Raw genomic sequence first — 16,127 nt, forward strand, 5'->3', positions numbered from 1 at the left:
CAGATATGGTTGGTCCGTGCACAGCCGAACCCCATTTGCATCATTCCATCAAAGCTCCAACATAGCTTGAACTATTGCTCTGCGCTTGTCTACTCAATATGCCCTTATACTACACCACATCGATACCCGAACATGTTTTACGAAGGAGATCTACAGGGCGGTATAGCCCTTGCTGTCAATGAAGCCAAATATGTCATCTGTTTTGTTCGAGGTTTGTGCCTTAATTCCCCCCCCGCATCTACCTAAACTTTGTTGGCAGCTAATGTGTGGTGACTTATATGAAATGCTAATCTATATCGCGGCCTTGTCGAAATGTGCCTAATTTAGACGACACGGATGAAAGCTCGAAATGGGAGAATGAGTATTTGGCTAATGACGAGGTATGAGCCTGTTCTACCCATCACGCTTGACGCAGGAATGTATGACTGGATATACTGACCATTATCTCTATTTGCTAGGTAGCGCCATTAATAAAGTCAAAGACTATCTCTTTGCGACTACAAGCGGGTTCAGTGGAAGCAGGTTATTTGGCCTCGTTTTGCCCCATAAGCAAAGTCCCCACGTTGGTCGTCATAAGGTGGCCTTTCATTCCCTTATAGCCTTCTTTTCGAACCGGCAAACACGGCGCTAACAGATGGGTTTTAGAAACGGCGTACTTCGGGAATACATCGTATCAGGTGTCTCTGAGGAGGAATTTAAACGTCGACTGAAAAAGGCGCTCGAAGATCCCCCTATCCCAACTTCGCAGATGGCTCCGCCAGCACAGGTGGACAGTAATAGTTCCCCTGGGGTAAGTACTCCGGTATCCTCCCGCCCGCTTTCAACTCATACCCCGGACCACGACTCGGAATCTACAGAGGAGCAGGAGCAGGGAACTTCTGAACGGGCAAGGAGGGAAAGCATAAGAGCTGGCAAACGACGAGTTGAGACGGCCGAGGAGCCAGAACGGGTTCAAGACACGTCTCAATCACAAGCTCAAAACTGGAAGTTAGAACAGCGGAAACGAGAACAGCAAAAGAAAGAAGAACGAGATCGAATATTAGAACAGATCAGGCGTGATAACGAAGCTCGAAAAGCGAGAGAGGAGTCGATAAGAGCATCTCTTGCGTCATTAACCAAGAATGAAAATGATCCCCCAAAACCAGCCCACCAACGACCGGCACCGAAGCCTAAACCAAATCAATTCCGCCTACAGATACGTCTCTTTGACGGCAGTTCAGTACGCTCAAGTTTCTCACCCACTCAGACCATTCAAAATGACGTTCGCCCCTGGCTGGATAGCCAGCGCTCGGATGGCGACGCGCCATATAACTTAAAACAGATCCTGACACCTCTTCCCAGCCGAACCATATCAGACGCAGAAGAAGATCAAACCCTTGAGGAACTAGGTCTAGGTCCTACTGCAAATTTAGTAATGGTTCCAGTGCGTACATACACAGAAGCTTATGCCTCTGCGGGAGCTTCACTTCCCGTCCGAGGGCTGTATGCTGGCTATAACCTGGTTACGGGAACCGTTGGTGCGGTAGCAGGGGCCATAGGATCAATTCTGGGGATATCTCAGAGCCAAGCTGCGAATCCTGAGTCGACGGCAACTGAGTCATCACCTGCAGCAGAGGCACCAAATAGAGCTAATCTGCTGGGAGGAAGGAATGTGAGATCGAATGTGAGAACTCTCTATGACGGTGATGATGGAGAAGCGCGCCAATTTTATAACGGGAATCAGGTATGGATATATGTTTCCCCCACGTTTCTTTCAAAATAGAAGCATTTTCTTCCCCTACGGATAACATGAAGAAAACTTTTTGAGTAATTCGTGTCCCTGATATACTGACAGGTGCTATGAAATAGTTAAATTTCGAACCCCGTAGGGATCAAGAAAGCGAGTAAATATGGAACTCTTTTGATCTAACGATAGCAAGCTTTAAGGAAGTCTCCTATCGTCGTATACTTAATTATCAATGTGTATCTTGTTTGATATGTGGTTCGGGAGCCCTGGTTTGTTATTGACTTTTCACTATGTCTTCAGACACTCTACATAGTTCTTATGGAACCCGGTCTTGTCATCACGACTTCGGCATATCGATAGCAGGGGGATCGGCGTTGTTGGAATTGAGATTTTCTCTTTTTTTGGTGTTTTTTGTTCTCTATTATATTAATATTTCTATGTGGTAGCCATTTGTTGTGCTTCTCTTCTGAACGGCATCATATCCACAATGTCCTTGACACACCACGAGTATTTGTACAAGTACACAAAACGTGAAAAAAAGGGGGAAAAAAAAAAGCCGAATTAGATTCAGCTGAATCCTGACCGATGGTATGTACGCGCTATATAGGAAAATGATGTTGATCACGATTCTACTGCATCCACCATCGTTTGAATATTAAAATAGAAAAGCCCTAACTGGCGAACGAGAAAAAACCGTCTCGTCTAATACGGCTTAGCAGCCTCCTGGCAAGCTTTCTATACAAATAGTTAGCATCCATATCCCATCTCCCAAAAAAGGCGGACATATGAAAAAATATATGGATGAAAAATAGTCATACCAGTTGATCCAAATACCAGCCGCAGATGGACATATTTCCCTGGTTATCATCCATGCACTTTCTGAACGCGCGCACGTCAGTCTCGCATGCAGGATTCTCGGCCCAGCCGCTGGTGGCGCTGTTGCTCTGATAGAGGCCGCTGTCCATCTGCTGGGCGGCGGCTGGTAGGGGTGCTTGTTGAGCCTCAGCTGGGGCGCTGGAGCCACCGCCGAAGAATCCACCGATGGCATGGCCGATGGAAGAGCCGACGGCGACACCGCTGGTTTTTTTGTAAAATGAACTGTTAGTTTATGTTTTCTCGTATCCCGCCTTCCTCGCTCTCTCTCCCTTTCCATTTTATACAAGCGGGCCATTTAAGGTGAACAGTACTTACGCAGCGGTAGACGCCATCTGGCCGAACAGGCCTGGCCCAGAGCTCTGTTGCACAGGAGCGGCTTGGGCAACAGGTGGTTGAGCAGCAGGGGTGGTAGCTGGGGGTTGAGCAGCTGTGGTAGCGGAGCGCTGCTGTTGGGCGGGCGCGGGTCTGGCGGGAGCAGCAGCTGGTCTTGAGGGAGCGCTGCGGGCGGGAGCGGCACCACGGCGTTGACGAGCCATTTTTGGGATGCGAATGGGGAGGTTTGTTTGGTTTGTTGCGTGAAGAGGGGGTTAAAAGCTGTATTAGAATATAGATAGAGAGATGTTGGATGAGAGTTGAAATGGTTTGACTGGTTGTGTTTGAAAATACGGGTAATTTTGAGGAGCCGTCGGAGCTGGGGAGAATAGTCGGACCGATGCCGAATACGCGAACTCCGATTGGTTGAACGGCGGATAACTTGACCCAAAGGATGTGGAAACATTACGGTATTGCAATTACCATATACTTCTATGTGTTTCTGTGGTGTTTGAGGAGGAGGAAAAGAGATATGCGGGAGAAGTAAAAGGGTAGGTTTTTCGTAGGGTATAAACTTCTAAATTTCTAGCTTCTTAACTGTACAGTCCGACGCGCTTCAACATTCAAGCTCCCAGCCAGATACAGCCCATATCCTCCCCACGCGCTATGCTGGAAGACACATTCTCACAATTAGAGGATGGTGATGCTAGAACATTCCGTTGAGTAAGAACATGAATGTCCACCAACCAGACCGCCGTCTATCCGACACACATTCCCTCGGAGGCTGTGATAAATTCCAGTTCCTGCGCATCTCCTAATCCATAGCAGACAACGCCAAGTTACGATCAGCATTTAGGCACACGCGTACATTTACTGGCGGAACCCAACTGGAGAATCGAAAGCGTCCAACGCCACGATTTATACCTCAGTAAACAGATTTTCCAGTACGAGCTCCGTCTTGCATATCAACCATTACTTGGGTTGTTAGCTTGCCTGGAAGCTAACTTCCGCTTCTTTCTGGCTTCTTTGCGATCTTTCCGCCCTTGTGAATTTTTCTTTCTTTTTTCTTGTTTAGCATTTGGCAGATGGCCTAGGGACGGGATCTTTTTGAGTTTCTGGACGCTTTCGCCTCCTGTCTTCTCCAACTCAGAAGGAGCTCCTGTTTGGGACTGTTGTTCCGCGGGGGGTGTGCCTTGAGATTGGGCTTGGGCTTGGGGCTGGGACTGGGGTTTGGATTGGGATTTAGATGCTTGTTGGCGAGCAAGCTTCGCAGCTTTCAGTAGTGCCATGGCTTTCTCCTTCGCCTCTCTTTCCGCCCGCTCTAGGTCATACTTGTCGTTTCCAGCCTGTGGTTCGAAAAAGGATCAATGAAAAAAAGTGTTAGATAGCGGTCGTATAAGGAGATAGGGGATCTGACCAGTCCATGTTTTATAAATCGTCCAGCAGCTTCCTTGTCCACAGCCATAGTCCGTTGCTCAGGAACAGTCTCTACGGCTTTGATCTTCTCGAAGTACTGTTTAACTCGCGTCAATTCTTTAAACACTGGGTGCTCCTTCGCATTTACGCCCTGAAGTCGCAAATAGGCTATAGGTAATTATCAGCACGGATGCACATGAAGTAGAATGCGAGCGAGCACATCGCAAGGACAACAGAGATATCATACAAAAAATCATGGATTCAATAGCGTAGGTTATCAGAACATGCAGCTTTGCCTTGTCCAACACGGGCATTTTTTGGGTAGTTGCAGACAGTGGTTGGCCCAGAAGAGGTTCAAGGACATCCTCAAGGTCATCGATGTTGTCCTCCAGTTGCTCTAGCAGCGGCGTCAAGTCTGTAGTCTCCATGCCTGGCGAGTTGCGGTCAATTTGGGGCTCTTCTTGACGAGATGTTTCCCAGTTGAATGAAGAACAAAAGTTTGGGCGCGAAAAATGACGGATTATGTCAGCGCCGACAGCCGAGTTTAGCGTCTTTCGCGCTAGATCTGACGAACCTCCGGTTGCCGCAAACATTTCTATGCCAGTTCAACCCTGGCTGAATATTTCAATACGAATATATAGCAATTTATAGACGAGTATCTATATGCTGAGTTCATAAGCTGCTGCAAATACGAGAGCGTTGATTGTGAAAAAGCGGGAATCAAATTACATTATCGGACCTTCGCATTTCTGGCGATCATAGCTTGTTGAGCCGTGCAACGAGAGAATTATATATATTTCCTCCGACGTCGCACATAACAGCATGTCCAATTGGAGCCTTCCATACCACAGAATCGGTATACAAGTCTCCCGGAATATCCTTGAGATCTAGGCTCCAACAATATCTATTGCAACTAACCCAGCTCTCGAATTCCTGCCCGAATATCTCCGGATGCAGTGGTCTGCCTAAGCTATGACAAGGACCCCCCCATCGCGGGACCGATTGACAATCTAAAAATTACACGCCGGGTGCAAGCCAAATAAATTCAGGTGTACCAACCGTCACAATGCGGGTTGGCGTCACGACTTTCCAACTCTTCGCAAGATGTCCTGATGCCTACCGTATGCAGTCAGTTTCCCTGCGGCTCTTCCATACCACCCTCAAACCGCGGAATGACGGATACGTCAAACCTGAACCCCGGTTTCAGGAACAAAGAATACCGTCGCGAATACATATTATAGGGGTGGGAAATATTGGAGGATTTCTCGCCCATTCATTGGCTGGCGATACAAAACGCCCGCCAGTAACCCTCCTATTACACAACCAAAAGACACTAGAACGGTGGGAAAAAAACAGGCGGCGGATAACGTTGGTGCGAAATGGACTGGCAGAGCATAGATGGGGGTTCGACATAAATGTCAAAAGAGACGGCGTTTGGCATTACGTGCCACAGGATTCAAAACTAGCTCGGGAACAGAAGGAAGCTGGCGGATATCCTGAGCGGGATCCCTTGGAAGCGAATGAGGAAATCATTGACAATCTTATCGTCGCCTCCAAGGCCACAAGGGTCCGGTGGGTGTTGGAATCTGTTAGACATCGCCTCACACCATATTCTACCATTGTCTTCGTACACAATGGCTTGGGGGTCCAGGAACAAGTGAATGAACATGTTTTTCCCGATCCAGAGACCCGCCCCAGTTATGTCTTTGGAGTGATATCGCATGGGCTGTTTAAAATGGATCATTTTGTGATCAAACATGCGGGAGTCGGGACCTGTTTATTCAGCATCGGATACACGAACCCGCTGGCAAGAGCTAGGACCGAAAATAATATTTTGGAGTATAAGAAGAAACAGGAAATGGGCCGAATAGCTGCCGCTCACGAGCAATCAGAAGAACAACAACGACAGGAGGGGGAAATACAAAAACAACCAGAAGACCTCCAGGAGGAAGAACAGCTACAACACCGGAATGACCTCCTGGCACTCCACAAAGCACAATCAAGCCTACCCGAGGAAGTTTGGGCATCTACCTCTCTGTACCTAATACGGGTGTTAACCCGCAATACCCAGCTAGTAGCCAGCGCAGTTCCTTCTGACACTTTCCTCCAACACCAACTTGAAAAGCTCGTCATAAACTGCATCATCAACCCGCTCACCGTCATCTTCGACTGCTTCAACGGTGACCTCCTCTACAACTACCACATCTCCCGTGTCCAACGACTGCTTCTCCTCGAGATCTCTGCTGTCATCTGCGCACTGCCGGAACTCCAGGGTGTCCCCGGTATACAGGCACGGTTCGCCCCGGACCGCCTGCGCACCCTTGCGGTGAGCGTTATGGCAAACACGGCAAAAAATGTTAGCTCTATGTTGCAAGATGTGCGTCTACGGAATCCGACGGAGATTAAGTATATGAATGGTTATATTGTGAAGAGAGGGGAGGAATTGGGGATCAAGTGCGCATTGAACTATATGGTGGTTCAGATGGTGTTGGCTCGAGAGAAGATTAAGCTCGCAAAGGAATTTGGGGATATCCCCATGGTTATGGAGCCAGAGGTTGCTGGGCGGGCTTAGATGTTAGTGCCTATATTTGCTATTTATCCTAATATTTTTTAGGAGCTCATTTTGGTTCGACAGCCATAGGAGTTCCTATCCATTTCCATCATCATATTCTCATATATATATATATCTTATATATTTGATTTTGACATATGCCAATATCCCAAGAGGAAGTAGAGGTTCTCTCTCCGTTCGGTTAGAGTGCTGGGGGTTTTGTTAATGCCCGGCAATATTCTCCAATTAATCAACAGTCTTCAGCACCGCATTGCACAGTTCTACTATCTGCTTCCACCTCATAGAGATGACGTCAAATTGAGGTTCCCCGCCATACTTCCTGCTCCGCCGTAGCGCTGTTAACTTCGAGATAGCTACTTCGGCCTCATGAATGTACTCGTGTATCCAGGCCGCGATGATCGAATTCGTCTTCCTCTGGTCAAAACTTGCTGGTTGGTATCCAAGGATATACTGATTCCAATCATCGAGAGTCATATATTTCATGCAAGCAGCCACCTCAGTGCGAAAGCAGGGGCCTTTGGTAGTTATTTGGTAGTTTCTGTTTTGTGAGGTATTTTAGTGGCGCGTTGGTTTTAGCAAAGAATTAATTGACGGCAGCGAAAACTGAAGGGAAATGAAATAGTAGCAGATGGTGAGCTCACCCAAGGTATCTATCAATGCTAAGAGCTTCGATCTTTTTGGAGGAGAAATCCTTTAGAATTATGTCATCTAGAAACAGGTCGTCCCATTTGTTCACAGCGGGGATAAAACCATCTTTTGTAATGTAAGCCTTCGGTTTCCTATATAGCTGATGACTGATAGCTGGTCCTGAATGCATCAATATAAAACTCACAATCGGTCAAAAGAATATCACACGAATGATTTCCATAGGAAATGAATATCTCCTCTCCCTTGTCTAATCATTTGGATTGTCGTTAGTGAGATGTCCGATATCATATCTGGCGATGGAGTGAAAGATGGTACCATAAGACTTGGATGTTCTGAATGTATAGTAATCGTTGTCAAAAGAAACTTCACACTGTCAATCCATTAGTAATAAAGTCAGCACGACATCTCCTAGCTATCCGTTCGCTAGTGACCAAGTATCTTACTCACACCGCCCTCATCTATGTGGTTGAAATAATCCCCGAAGGGACAAAGTGCCATGGCATCATTGTGGTCTTTAGGGGGCGATGTGCCGGCCGGGATGTAGTGGAAAGATCTTGTATGCACAATAAGCCAGTAGTATGTGTAAAGATCTTTGTCAACATCCTGGAGGACCTGCTTGACAATATGGTATGCCTTGTCAAGGCGCTTTTCTTGCTCTGGTAAGAGGTTTTGATGTTCTGCTGTATATGCATGTTTTATGGGTCTCTTGGATATTGTATTCCACGAACCGGAGATGGATGGGGGAAGCAATGGATAGGACAGACTAGAAACAGAGCGACCTGATGCGCTGCCTTTGAGGAGCTGGGGCCAAAGCGTGGGTAAAATTTGCCCAAGGTCTTGTCGCGAAGGCCACACCGCTCGCCAGGGTGCGTATCTGTCTTGGAATTCCTCTGTGCAACAGATGTATGCCGCATATAATCCTTGAACAGGAATATTATCCGGGAATTTCTCCCGGAATGTCGAGGGCACACTCTTTATCGTCAGCATCTCGCTGATCGGAACTCGTACGACCACTTCTCCAGCCTAGAGAATATGTGTTAGCAGAGTCAAATTCTGATGCCGAATGAAAGGAATTATGTATAATTTGAGATATTAATTTCTTCGCCGAGCGCGAAAAAAAAAGGCAATGAATAAAATTTACAAGTAAATAAGAGGCTGCTGTATGTTTACATGAATCTTCCTTTGTGCGGCAATCCCAACACCCTGACCAGGGAACCGCGTCGGTGCGACACCATTGATTTCTATGCCTTGCGATATTGCCCATTCTGTGAACTTTTCATGTTCTGGTCCAGCTGAGCTTGTGGAGCGATGCATTTCTCAGGGCTGAAGAAAATCTCTGAACACTGACAATGAACTAAGATAAAATGAGAGGCTGCACTTAAAGAGATGATATGGAACACAGGGTATACATACATGAGAGGAATTGCACAGAAGAAGAAGACAACGAAGTTGGTTCAGACTCTTCAAGGGTTTGTTGACTCATGATGATGATTATTAAGACACTTACTTCTCTTTCACCGCCAAGCGAAGACTTCTTCAACCTCAAGTTTTTCTAACTTATAGTTTTATTTAGACTATGCATTGGGTGTGATATCTACGGCTGCTGTGTTTTGTGACAGAAATTGCTAGTTTTGGATGGACAGACTGAATCTCATGAACCAGTCCCTGAATTTGCTTTATATTCCAAGCAAATGTTGATCAGAGCTCTCAGGCAATCTGTGTTTGGAAGTTTGACAGGAGACTGAATATAAAGTGCATTCTCCACTGCTGGCTGCTTCAGTTTTGTTATAGTTTGTGATAACCAATTGCTATCGCGCATGCATGATGTCCTAGCGCAGGAGAGGCACTTTGCAAAATAATAAAAGAAAAAAAAAAAAAAAAAAAATCTCGGCCAGGGGCAATCTTTTACCCCGGCATGCTGCAGCGTCCTCGACGGGTTGTATGTCCGCTGAGCATTTCAGCACGGTCGGACGGACACATGCATCAAATTCCGATGACTATATCAGTACCCATCATTCTCAAAATTGAGCGCTCACACGCTGCCCTCATGAATCCACTACTCTTTCTCGGCATCGTTGTCCCACATTCCTTCCCTAGTGCAAAGGATCCTACATCGAAAAATGTGAAGAGTCTTGGACGCCAACACTCAATGTGCTTGAGGCGGAAATCTACTTTGCCCAGGTCCAGTGTGTGGGAGAACACATGAGTGTTTGCTTCCTGGGCGCTTAGACTTTTCTGACCGACTGTAGTAGCGAGCATGAATGGCATATGGAGCGATTGCTTTCATTACACAGTCGGACAACACTATTTTATCTTTCCTCGGAGGCGCGAGGTGGAGACATAAAACTCGGGTGGTCCTCCTGTCGAAAGCAACAGGAATTTTTTGATCAATCCGCCGTATCTCAGAAAATATCTCGTCCTTCCTCAACAAAGTGGCCACAGCTCCACCTCAGCTATGCAAATCCTAAGCATTTTCCTGGCTACTACTGCCACCTACTTCACCGTTACCCAAGCCGCAACGACCGGCATGCTGATCGCTGATGCCGCGGCGGATTGCGGCCCCAAAGGTTGCCATGATTGCGACCCAGGGTGCAAAACTCCTCCATTCAAATGCCCCCCAGGCGAGGTAAGTATACCTGAAACTCCTTTTGAGCTAGGGATATTGTAGTATTAGTATTATTGACATTTGTGATAGGCTGTATACCGAGGCGATTCCTTTCCCCCCAATACTTGTTGGACATGCTGCAGGGTTGGATGAAAGTAAAGGTCCCAGGTCGGAACCCTCGTGCAAGGACGAACACCGAACTGCAGCTTGAAAGATACACCAAGAAGTTCCGGAAAAAACTGTCAATACCAATCAATGCGTTCCTGATATGGGGCAGGCTAGGAACGACGTTCGTATCATTCTATGTATTTTGGGGTTCAGAAAAACTGAATGGGTGGAACAGAGCACTGGATCTCGGGGATGCATTTCCTTGTTGTCTCATTTGCATGGTCATCAGGTTGTTTGTTTTTGTTGTCAATTCCTAGTATTTCCTGAAGTGACGAATTCGTTGGTCTAGATCCTTCATTTCTTAATTCCTAAATTTCGTTTAAATGGCCGATTAGTACTTATGTTAACCCTGCGATGAAACGTATTCCCGCATATAAATTCAATCAATGGTTGTCATTCTCATGTTCCATTGATACTGTAGCAAGTCCGAAGATATCCACCACTATCAATGTTCCTTGGGTTGTTTGTTCAGCAAGCTCAGTGGACCAAATCTGGACCTGAAAGCGGGTATTCGATGGGAGACACCTTCGGTCCTTGGTAGGCATCATGCAGCTGGACAGTATCCTATTAGAGGTAGTGAGTAGTAGATGTTGTCACTCATCCATCCATACTATGTAGTGTGAAAGGCTTGACCTTGAAGCAAGGGCACCAAAACAACATCATGTGATTGTGGAAGAACCAATTCCATTTCGCTCAAGATCAACTCAACACAACCTCCCGACAAGCTACACTAAAGTAAAGCTTAGAGAGAACTGACAAACCCAATTGCCGAGCCTTTGATCGTGCATGCCATGATATCGGCTTTCGTGCCTATAAATCCATAATGACACCTGCAGTGACACAAACCATTCTGACTGTGCGGATAGCTCGCCCACACGGATATGGATATGTTCTGCTCTCACGAGGATTCTCTGCCCTAAACCGGCCACCGCCCAACTACCCAGGCCATATCCCACTAACAACTTTTGAGCGCGGGGCTCTTGCTGTCGGATCTGCAATCGGGTCTCTGCTAAACCCCAGACGAGGAGGTGTGTATTGCACATAGATAAACTTTAATCGAACCCATCACAGGTGCATATGAGTAAAATAGCATAGTGACAATCCCTCTCTAATCGAATATAACAGACCTAATCGCAGCTCTGGGCGAAGCTACCGCGACCCCTTACTTCATCTACCGTCTCCGTGACGCCATGCTGTCCGACCCCACAGGCCGTCGCATCCTCCGCGACCGCCCCCGCATAAGCTCCAAAACCCTCTCCATCGAATACCTCCGCAGCCTTCCCCCCAACACCGTCGGGCGAACGTACGTGGGCTGGTTAGATAGAGAAGGCGTCGGCCCTGATACGCGCGCACCGGTACAATATATCGACGACGAAGAGTGCGCATACGTCATGCAACGATATCGCGAGTGCCACGACTTCTATCACGCCATCACTGGCCTACCGGTCGTGGTTGAGGGCGAAGTTGCGCTGAAAACGTTTGAGTTTGCGAATACGCTTCTGCCCATGACGGGGCTGAGTATGTTTGCTGTGATGAGATTGAAGCCTGCGGAGCGGGAGCGGTTTTGGAAATTGCATTTACCCTGGGCGATTAGGAGTGGGTTGGCGAGTAAGGAGGTCATCAATGTTTATTGGGAGGAGCAGTTGGAGAGGGATGCTAATGAGTTGAGGGAGGAGTTGGGGATTGAGAAGCCAGCAGATCTGAGAGAGATACGGAAGATGATGCGGAGGCAGAAGGCGGCTGAGGAGGCCGCGAAAGCAAAGGATGGCCAGTGATCACTTTGGTTGATCTCTTGTAATATATATACTAACTGTGTACAGCAGGATGCATTGCGGGGGAGTTTTGGGCGTTGAAATTAGACTATTTTCTTTTTCGTTGGGATATTTCGGCCATCATGTATAATTGCCATACCATCTACTCCATTTCAAATATATATTCTCCAGTTTCTGGAGGTTATTTCAGTTTCATTCACAAGCCGTTTGTTTAGCTTTTCATAGTAACTCAGTTTATATCATAAACAGAGGAGGGGATATCAAATATAGTTCCTGTCCACGCAAAAGTATATCCCAGCTACCTCCCCTCAAACCCCTCCGTATAAGAAAAGGTCATATCATCAATTCGTCAATTCGCATTGTCTCTTTCCTCTTTATGCTTCTTTCCAACCCTTTACCTTGCCCAGCGCCCCTCAAAAATCCAGTAAATCATCATCATCGTCCCACCCACCCTTCCTCCTACTAATCACAATCTTCTCCTCTTCTTTATTCTCCGCAACTGCATTCAACAACTCTTTCAGCTGCTCTTCCGTCACTTTAGCACGCAACTGGCCCGTCCGCGCCAGCATGATCAGTCTATTTTCTATATCTGTCGCTCGCTCTTCTTTAACCAATCTAATCCGACCGAGACGGTCAGCGGCTTCTGGGAGGAGGATTTGGGATAGGATGGCTTGGCGGGCTTCGGCTGTAAAAACGGTTTACGACGGGTTAGATGTGTTTGTTTAATTCTAGCGTGACTCTCTTGTGTTGATTGTGTGTGTCCTTGTGATGTAGTCGTGTAGCGGAGGTTGGGCAGATACTAGATTTTGGGATAGTGTGCACCTTCTTGTTGTCTATTGTTTTGCATGTGCGCACACCGGTTAGCAAATGATAGCGAGACATAGAAATAGCGAAGAGAATTCAGATATAGGCAAGACTCACTGTCTCTGTTCCTGATTTGAACCTTGGCCTGGTCCTCCACCTTGTCCTGCTTGCGCCTGTAGTTGCGCAAGGCGTGCTTTTCGGATCTTTTCATATCATATAGTGTTAGATAGGGTTCTTCCAATATTGGATACTAGGTATGAGTAGCCTTAGAGAGACTCAGGCTTTGGAATATGGCGGCGCATATATGTACCTCTTCAAGTTCAGCGTCGGCCATGGTGGATCAGACACAGACAGTGATGTATATATAACGCAATGGGAGTGGGAAGCACTATTGAATGGATATCCTAGAAGTCGTGAGAAAAAAGCCCCACGAGATGAAGGCTTGAAGGAGAATAATTTGTTTTAATGTGCTGAGAAAAATGTAGGAACTGATATGGAATTAATTTACCTTTATTTAGCTGGGACGAGTTCGTTGGTGATCATTGAACTAAGGTTGCTGCCCCGCCAAACATTGAAAGCCAGCCAAATGGATCCCGCTATTCGGAGGAGTAAGCAACTTATACTTTCTAGGGCCGAAACGGGACGGAAAGGGGGTCTTATGGTTAAGGCTTTAACTAAACTGAGGCCGAGGGAGCCGCTACAGCAGCCCTATTTGCATCGGCCCCTTCGGTGATACAATAGCCTGGTATCAATTATCAACTACCCTGTCAGAGAATTTATATCTCCGTTAACAACCACCACTACTACTACCTGCAAACTTCTCCCTTCCAGGCGAGGAATTGTCGCCGTATCTTTTTTTTTTTTTTTTTTTTTTTTTTTTTTTTTTTTTAAAAAAAAAAAAAAGTTTCCTCTGCATAATTCGCTGAGTTGAAATGCTGCCTCTGTCGTGTGTTGCAGGAAGGGGGTTATTTATCCAAAGAGCTCATATTTACATGCTACGCGAACTCGCGCGAGAGGATCAGTTTTGATAGCCAATCGGCGAACATGTCTTTTCGCAGTTTTCAGCTCGCTGAGGAAGACTGCTACTCCAAAGCTTTCGGAAATATCTAAACCCTTCTGCATCTCGAGCTCGTTTAATGACGAAATCCCATTGAATGGATAACTACCCTTGACGAGGCTGAACGTCCAGGCCACCACTTTTCGAAGGATTCCCAGTCCATGAACGGCGTGGAGATGCAGGTTGTCCTGGAGCCAGAGCTCCTCTATATAAGGATGGCTCTCCAATGTATTGTTCCGGTTTCGAGGCAATTCATTCCAGCAGCTCTTCTTGCCTTTGAACTACTCTATACCGTTTTCTCATAATTTCCCCATTATTCATAATGTTAGGATTGCTTTTCATTTTCTGCGCTGCTCTGCTTCTGTCCGCGGCTTTTGCCCTATCTTCCACATCCCATCGTTGCCGATGTCGTCCTAACCAAGCCTACTGGCCGTCGGTCAAAGAGTGGGACGCATTCAATGCCTCTGCCTCCGGTAGGCTAGATGCCGTCTCATCTCTTGTTGGTTCTCCTTGCCATGATCCTAATTTCAACTCGTCTATTTGCAAGAAAGTTAAGGCGTCCATGATGAATTCAACTTGGAGGGCCTCTCAACCCGGTATTTGCCTGCTCATCCATCATATGTCAATATTTAAACTGTCCTAGGGTGTGGGGGCTTACAATTTATTTCAGGGGCTGTTCAATGGCATAACTGGGAGTCAAAGCCGAAAGCAAATGAGAGTTGTGAGATCAGGGAAAACCAAGAAATCCCATGCCACCAGGGAAGGGTTTCTTTATACTCTCTCATTGCCGATTCAGAGGACCAGATTCAACAGGCTGTACGGTTTGCTCAAGAACGGAATATTCACCTAAGTCATTAGAAATACTGGCCATGACTTTTTAGGATGATCAACCGCACCTGAGTCTCTGCAAATATTTACTCATCTGCTCAAAGATGTAGGGTGTGTAGAAAATTTCGTGCCACATGGAAGTCCAAAAGACCAGGATGGTCAAGGCCCCACAGTGACAATTGAAGCAGGGCTTCAGCTTGCGGAGCTATACAAAGGTCTTGGTGCAAAAGGTCATATGGTTGTGGGGGGATACTCTCATGGAGTCGGCGCCGCCGGCGGATATGTTCAAGGAGGGGGTCATAGCATCCTCGGCCCATGGAAACGGATGGCGTCCGATAACGCGCTACAATTCAGGGTCATTACTACTTGCGTAGGTTCCTCACATCCAGCCAACAAAAATCACTCTGTGACATATATTGAGACTAAATAAGATTTGAAGGGAGGTGTTGTCATTGCCAACGAGTATAAGAACCAGGACCTCTTCTGGGCCCTGCGCGGTGTTGGAGGGCTGGTATGGGCATAAAAGCTTCATTCAGGGAGCAGAAAGCGTGGCAGGATGACATGACTTATCGACAGGAGCCAATTCTTAAATTCCTGGAGCCTGGGAGGATGGGGGCGTATCTCAACAAGACCAACTTGCAGGAGCCGAATTCTCGGGAAAGAATTACGCCCGTCTGTACGCTATCAAAAAGCGTTATGATCTGTTTGATCTTTTCATCACACCCTTGGGCGTAGGTAGTGAGAATTGGGATGAACAAAAGATTGTGCAGGGTTTCAAGAAAGTATGTCCATACATTAGCTTGCAGCTCATTCATGAGGAAGACTAAGGGGACGTAGGCACATTTACTCCTCAGACTCTGTATGCTGCACGAACCGGAAATATTGCATAGGAAATATAAACAATAGAATCTGAATATTTTGCAAATACATATCACATCCAGAATGCCAGAGTACATAGTTCAAAGCTCTACTCCAGGGGTCTGCGGATAACGCTACAGAAAGATGCAGAGGACTCGCTCTGGTGACTGACATGGTCATTCAAATGATGTTTATGAACTTTTGTCATTGTACTATACGCGGTCGTGGGCATCCAAAGAGAGCGTGAGGAAACCAGCAGTTGGGGCGTTGGGGATAGTGATGAATAGTGGCTGAATGCCTGATGCACTGAGCAGGGGCCTGTTTGATTTTAAATAACAAAGCCGCTAAATGGTTATTTCTGATTATTTGAGATGTTTTCACTGTGCTTTACAGCCCGAAATTATCACTGCACAGCGTTGCTGAAGCTGTCAGTTGGGGCACCGCATCTGGCTTACTCGGAGCGTTCCCGTGTAGAATGCAATAAT

The 16,127-nt window shown here is 46.7% G+C and overlaps 9 protein-coding genes across 10 annotated transcripts; 5 read left to right on the forward strand and 4 right to left on the reverse strand.

Annotated features, from left to right (window-relative positions):
• The first annotated feature begins 54 nt into the window (after window positions 1-54).
• Window positions 55-2,353, forward strand: BDBG_06669 (UBX domain-containing protein). The gene is made up of 5 exons (XM_031722716.1): window positions 55-211; window positions 328-380; window positions 459-577; window positions 646-1,723; window positions 1,849-2,353. The coding sequence occupies exons 1-5, from the start codon at window positions 133-135 to the stop codon at window positions 1,885-1,887; spliced, it is 1,368 nt and encodes a 455-aa protein (XP_031579558.1). The 5' UTR covers window positions 55-132; the 3' UTR covers window positions 1,888-2,353.
• On the reverse strand, window positions 68-3,350 carry BDBG_06670 (CHCH domain-containing protein). Its single transcript, XM_002623185.2, has 4 exons — window positions 2,918-3,350; window positions 2,545-2,803; window positions 440-2,461; window positions 68-369 (listed from the first exon to the last, which is right to left on the reverse strand). The coding sequence occupies exons 1-3, from the start codon at window positions 3,136-3,138 to the stop codon at window positions 2,429-2,431; spliced, it is 513 nt and encodes a 170-aa protein (XP_002623231.1). The 5' UTR covers window positions 3,139-3,350; the 3' UTR covers window positions 68-369; window positions 440-2,428.
• Window positions 3,351-3,429: 79 nt separating this feature from the next.
• Window positions 3,430-4,923, reverse strand: BDBG_06671 (exosome-associated family protein; the record flags this gene model as incomplete). The annotated part of the gene is made up of 3 exons (XM_002623186.2): window positions 3,430-4,260; window positions 4,332-4,498; window positions 4,578-4,923. 3 exons carry the CDS (start codon window positions 4,921-4,923, stop codon window positions 3,880-3,882), a joined length of 894 nt encoding a protein of 297 aa, XP_002623232.1. The 3' UTR covers window positions 3,430-3,879.
• BDBG_06672 (2-dehydropantoate 2-reductase) lies at window positions 4,709-7,774 on the forward strand. Its single transcript, XM_002623187.2, has one exon. It carries the CDS (start codon window positions 5,397-5,399, stop codon window positions 6,900-6,902), a length of 1,506 nt encoding a protein of 501 aa, XP_002623233.1. The 5' UTR covers window positions 4,709-5,396; the 3' UTR covers window positions 6,903-7,774.
• BDBG_06673 lies at window positions 5,354-9,010 on the reverse strand. Of its 2 annotated transcripts, none has more exons than XM_002623188.2 (6): window positions 8,721-9,010; window positions 7,998-8,573; window positions 7,866-7,920; window positions 7,735-7,797; window positions 7,544-7,655; window positions 5,354-7,440 (listed from the first exon to the last, which is right to left on the reverse strand). In XM_002623188.2, the coding sequence occupies exons 1-6, from the start codon at window positions 8,862-8,864 to the stop codon at window positions 7,128-7,130; spliced, it is 1,263 nt and encodes a 420-aa protein (XP_002623234.1). In that variant the 5' UTR covers window positions 8,865-9,010; the 3' UTR covers window positions 5,354-7,127. The 2 variants fall into 2 exon arrangements, with proteins under 2 accessions (XP_002623234.1, XP_031579559.1); XM_031722717.1 differs by having other exon boundaries at window positions 6,798-7,440; window positions 8,692-9,010.
• Window positions 9,011-10,090: 1,080 nt separating this feature from the next.
• BDBG_06674 (uncharacterized protein) lies at window positions 10,091-10,366 on the forward strand (the record flags this gene model as incomplete). Its single annotated transcript, XM_031722718.1, has 2 exons — window positions 10,091-10,176; window positions 10,246-10,366. 2 exons carry the CDS (start codon window positions 10,091-10,093, stop codon window positions 10,364-10,366), a joined length of 207 nt encoding a protein of 68 aa, XP_031579560.1.
• A 611-nt stretch (window positions 10,367-10,977) lies between these two features.
• Window positions 10,978-12,437, forward strand: BDBG_06675 (ubiquinone biosynthesis protein COQ4, mitochondrial). Its single transcript, XM_002623190.2, has 2 exons — window positions 10,978-11,351; window positions 11,449-12,437. Exons 1-2 carry the CDS (start codon window positions 11,147-11,149, stop codon window positions 12,096-12,098), a joined length of 855 nt encoding a protein of 284 aa, XP_002623236.1. The 5' UTR covers window positions 10,978-11,146; the 3' UTR covers window positions 12,099-12,437.
• On the reverse strand, window positions 11,973-13,519 carry BDBG_06676 (programmed cell death protein 5). Its single transcript, XM_031722719.1, has 4 exons — window positions 13,210-13,519; window positions 13,017-13,102; window positions 12,918-12,928; window positions 11,973-12,780 (listed from the first exon to the last, which is right to left on the reverse strand). Exons 1-4 carry the CDS (start codon window positions 13,231-13,233, stop codon window positions 12,509-12,511), a joined length of 393 nt encoding a protein of 130 aa, XP_031579561.1. The 5' UTR covers window positions 13,234-13,519; the 3' UTR covers window positions 11,973-12,508.
• Window positions 13,520-14,278: 759 nt separating this feature from the next.
• On the forward strand, window positions 14,279-15,307 carry BDBG_06677 (FAD binding domain-containing protein; the record flags this gene model as incomplete). Its single annotated transcript, XM_031722720.1, has 4 exons — window positions 14,279-14,552; window positions 14,627-14,806; window positions 14,895-15,154; window positions 15,224-15,307. 4 exons carry the CDS (start codon window positions 14,279-14,281, stop codon window positions 15,305-15,307), a joined length of 798 nt encoding a protein of 265 aa, XP_031579562.1.
• Between the last annotated feature and the right edge of the window lie 820 nt (window positions 15,308-16,127).

This window comes from Blastomyces gilchristii (genome assembly GCF_000003855.2).
Source record: "Blastomyces gilchristii SLH14081 genomic scaffold supercont1.14, whole genome shotgun sequence".
Taxonomy (NCBI): Eukaryota; Fungi; Ascomycota; class Eurotiomycetes; order Onygenales; family Ajellomycetaceae; genus Blastomyces; species Blastomyces gilchristii.